The sequence below is a fragment of the Rhipicephalus microplus genome, chromosome X (genome assembly GCF_043290135.1).
Source record: "Rhipicephalus microplus isolate Deutch F79 chromosome X, USDA_Rmic, whole genome shotgun sequence".
Lineage (NCBI taxonomy): Eukaryota > Metazoa > Arthropoda > Arachnida > Ixodida > Ixodidae > Rhipicephalus > Rhipicephalus microplus.
In genome coordinates this window covers 343,374,726-343,379,448 of record NC_134710.1, presented here as the reverse complement: position 1 = coordinate 343,379,448, position 4,723 = coordinate 343,374,726, and the positions used below count along the sequence as shown (strand labels likewise).

The 4,723-nt window shown below is 41.4% G+C and overlaps 1 protein-coding gene across 1 annotated transcript; it reads left to right on the top strand.

The window, feature by feature from the left end:
* Positions 1 to 451: 451 nt before the first annotated feature.
* On the top strand, positions 452 to 2,145 carry LOC119161174 (uncharacterized). Its single transcript, XM_037413530.2, has 2 exons — positions 452 to 588; positions 1,312 to 2,145. Exons 1-2 carry the CDS (start codon positions 583 to 585, stop codon positions 1,927 to 1,929), a joined length of 624 nt encoding a protein of 207 aa, XP_037269427.1. The 5' UTR covers positions 452 to 582; the 3' UTR covers positions 1,930 to 2,145.
* Positions 2,146 to 4,723: the final 2,578 nt, after the last annotated feature.

The window sequence follows — 4,723 nt, the reverse complement described above, 5'->3', positions numbered from 1 at the left end:
AAGGTGGCAATAACCGTCAACTTGTGCTGTAGAAAACATGACGACTACCTACGTGCATCGGAGGGATGTTATTCGTATGTTTTTCCACTTTCATTATTTCACTCAACGCTTTATCTGCTATATAGCACTGCAGTATCGAAATGACACCACCACACAGTTGACTGACGAGGTCAGAGTGGAGGAATCGAACCGCTCGAGATGTCACAACAAGAAACAACCAAAATGCCGGGAATATATTTCAAGGTGAAAAGACGTCATGGCCCCTCTTTGGATGCCAAACCAAGATAGTTCGACGGAAGGACGATAAACTGTGTGAAAGAGGACGCTTCTCGGAATGGAAAACTAGAACTGAATTGGAGAGGGGAAAAAAGACGCGGCGGTAACCGCTTCGGCATGCTCCGCGCCCCCTTCCCGTCAGGAACTTGCAAGCGTGTCTTTTGCCATTGGTTGTTGCAACTTGGCCCTCTGAAACTGTGTATATAAAGGTGCCGAGCATCCATCGGGGTACACAACAACAGCTCCATCCAGCCAAACCAACCTCTATCCTAGCTCAGTGCTTCTAAGTCCACCTGAATTTTCGACATGAAGGTGAGTCATTATTTCTTTGCGCTTGGTAAGCTCACTGAATAACCTAATGTTTTGCTTTCTAATTACCGAAATTGACTGTGTACTTGTAGCTGCAACGAAGCTATAAGATTAGTGAAGTTGCAGCTACAAACATTGGTATATTTATGTATGTCTCGGTGAAAGAAAAAAACGTTACCCTAAAGTGTGGAGCGTATAAGACGGCAAACAGTAGTGCGAATCAATTTGTGCTCATCACGAATGCCATGTAAAAATTACCATTGTTTTGCAAATGCTTAAAAAGTTATTGGATGTTTCAAAGCGAGAGCTTGATATGAAGCTTATTTACGCACGCAATGGTTATATAATGATTTTCAAAAAAAATACGCTACTTACAATGTAGTTATACAATAAAAGAAGTCGATGGCTCTCGCTCATGCTTTTTATGAACCTCTCTAGCACTTTGATTTTAATTTTATCATGCTATTTGAAATATAAACAATTGATACGAGGAGATATATGAATGTTTACATATGCACTTTCAGCCAGCCAGCATTGTTCGTAAATGTGAGCTGGGTTGAGAAATCACTCAGTATGTAATGTTTAGGTAGGCCACAGTAAATTCAACGAAGTGTACCTATTTAGCCTTCACGATCATTGTGAACCAATAAACTAGTCTGTGAAGGTTAGTTCGCAACACATCGAAATATGTAGAGTGATATTTTTCTTTCTCTAATCTTTTTGCAGTTTTTCGTGGCTACCCTTGTGGCTCTGATGGCTTGTGTCGCCTTTGCCGAAGAGGTGGCCAAGAAAGATGAGAATAAAGATGTCGAAGCGCGTGGCGGAGTGCTCGGTGGCCTCGGCGGAGTGGGCTACGGTACAGGTCTAGGTACTGGTCTCGGCACAGGCTTCGGGGGCAGTGGTCTCAGTGGTGTAGGCCTTGGAGGTCTTGGAGGTCTCGGAGGCCTTGGAGGCGCGGGTCTTGGCGGTGCTGGTATTGTTGGTCCTGGCCTCGTGGGTGGTGGTTTGGGCCAAGGTTTCGGACAGGGATTCCAATCAGGCTTCGGCTCCTCTGCCGGAGGTCACCAGGGTGGATTCCAGGGTGGTGCCGGAGGGCACAACTTGGGAGCCACTGGATTCGCTGGTGGTGCCGCTGGCAGCAAGGTCAACTCTTACAACGACAACCGGGGTTATAGCCACACCTCCAGCTTCTCCTCCAGCGACGGCAAGACCTTCGGCACTGGCAACAAGCAGGGATCTTCTGGATTCCAGGGAGGTGCAGGCGGCCACCAGGCTGGTTTCGGACAGAGTGGCTTCGGTTCAGCGGGAGGTGTCTCAGGTGGTGGCCTCGGCATCCACGGCTAGACAACTGATGTACACTTGACATCGAGCGTCGATGTGCTTTGCTAACGCGATTGGACTTAGACGGAATCTTCGGAGATTGTTAAAACAAATCTTTCAGTCTCAAAATTGTAATTGTTACAGTTGTTTTCGCAATCACGTTTTCCGCAGAGCTTCTTGAAAATTGGGCAATATACTGCTATTTTTGTTTGCACTGAATAAAATTGCAAAGAAAATTTATATTGACTACTTGTGTTTTTATACGCTGTAACCTACGTTTGCAGGGCCACGTGAAAGAAACTGACACTATTTCTAGAAAAGTGCAATGCAAAACTTGTACGGATACCGGATAAAAGTAGGAGTTATCAAAACGACTGCTTGCGTTGTTAACCAGAATAGTCGAAGCTCCTGCTCAAAAATCGTTTGTAAGCTTTATGATTGGCGCAAGATTTTCAATAATTTGTGCAAAATAAACCATTTTGACAGGAGCTTTCTTTTGGTTGTATCATTTTGGTTTCACCATTTGATAGACGCTCGTTGGTAATCACTCACACTACCAAAAATTTGCTTCAAGATTAAATATAGTGTATTTCATTGAATATTGTCTAGCCTTTCTTGATCTGAACAATAATGACTTTGTTTGTTACACACTTTCATAATTATGGCGAGAAATGCTAAAGCTTTGCATTACTAAGTTTTTATGGCATGGGCTTACCTAGCACGTGTCGTTTCAAGCATGTGGATCTTGGCATCTGTCTGGCATCAAAGTTTTGCTAAGGAAGGATAATTGCTAAGAAAAGGCTGCCTTTCGCGTGAATTGCACTTGAATAAAATGAAACCATATTGTTTCTCTCTCCTTGCTTGATTGAGCTTTTTTTTAGATAATTGTCCCAATGCGAACCTCGAGAGCATGGCTACGATTCCGGTGATGGTGGCTGGATTTTGATGAGGATAAAATAAAAAAATAAGGAACTCCTGTATGCTTCAATTTAGGTGCACGTTAAAGAACCTCGGGTTTCTCTGGAGTCTGTCACAATGGCTTGTCTTAGTTATATTGTAGTGTTGGCACAATAAACACACTTGGTAAGGCAGAAAACACTCAAAAAGAACTGTCGGCGGTGATGCTGCCTCGAAATTACCCGACAAATTGCTAGGACTTCATAAATTCTGAAAGCTTGCACTAAGTTTTTCGTAGTTCTGAATCGGTACAAATGAACGACATTGCCCGCTGAGAGTGCCATAGTCTTAAAATACCAAGTTTTAGAAAATTTCACCGAACCAATGACGCTGAAATACAAAAATACGCTTTGAAATTTGTAACGCCGTGCCTGAAAATAATGCGCCGAACTTCAGCATAAAACTATTGCCTTCATCTTCCCCTCTTTTATTGAACGACATGGGAGTTAAGGAAACTGGAGTTTTCTGAGTACAATTTGTCAGTATTCAGTAATACATTGTCCCGGTAACAAAAGCGACCACTGTAACCGTAAATCTAACCCATTTTCTCGAGGAGAATCTTAAAACTATAATATATCATGGCCACAGTAGTAGAATATGACAGAGGGCCAAACGAGCACAGGGAGCGCGTCGCCCAACGGCTCGAGTTCCACGCGGCCGCTGCTTGGTTTGTGACGGGTTTCCAGACTGTAAGACGCGTATACAAGCTTTCGCTAAGCTCGTTACTGCTGGCTGGTTACTACAGCTATTAGTGTGGCTTTAAAACGTTTTCAGTGTTTTAATGCCTTGTAATGGTTGGCTGCCAACATCTCCTAGATAAGTTTGTGTACTAAATTCGTCGCGGTGCTTAAAATATTCTTACCGAGTAATATACACCACACACACACACACACACACACACACACACACATATATATATATATATATATATATATATATATATATATATATATATATATATATATATATATATATATATATATATATATATATATATATATATATATATAGTCTAGTAGATCCTCCGTGAGCGGTCACAACGTGGTTTTAAATAAACCACGTTGTGACCGCTCACGGAGGATCTACTAGACTATATGCAACGCTACGGCCACTCAACCACCATGCCTGCCTATATATATATATATATATATATATATATATATATATATATATATATATATATATATATATATATATATATATATATATATATATATATATATATATATATATATATATATATATATATATATATATATATATATATATATATAGTCACATATGAGGAGTGGTGCGAAGTCAGCCCCAAGCATTAACATAATATGGCGGAGGGCACAGCGACACGAGCCTTCGCTCACCGTCACGGGGAACCCTGCGCACGCTTATGCGTCTGCCAACAGTAGTTTTGTGAAGAAATGCCATTCCTGTACATTTGTCTGTTTTATAAATAATTTTCTCATTCATACTGTGATAAGGAAAAAGAAACAGATGCACTTGAATATATTTAAAAGGCTTTTGTTTCAAACCTGATTCATTTGTCAATGACGCGTTACTCACCGTACGTTTTTCAGAACGAGTCTGTATCCACTAGTATGAAAAAATGAAGCTCTAAACTGACGTGCACAAAATCGTACACTCACTCGAAGGCGCGAGGCATACGTAGAGTGTCGTCTTCTATTTTTTGTGACAGACGTACTGCAGGCGCAACATGGAATTTAACATGGAATTCAATCAACCAGACCAAGTGTTGGTTCTTTTTCAACGCAAGCGCAAATGGTTGCGAAAAGCTTGTTCTAAACAACGGCAACATTTTAAATAGCTCTCTGGTCTACGGCACTGCACTGCGAAGGCATTAGTCGAA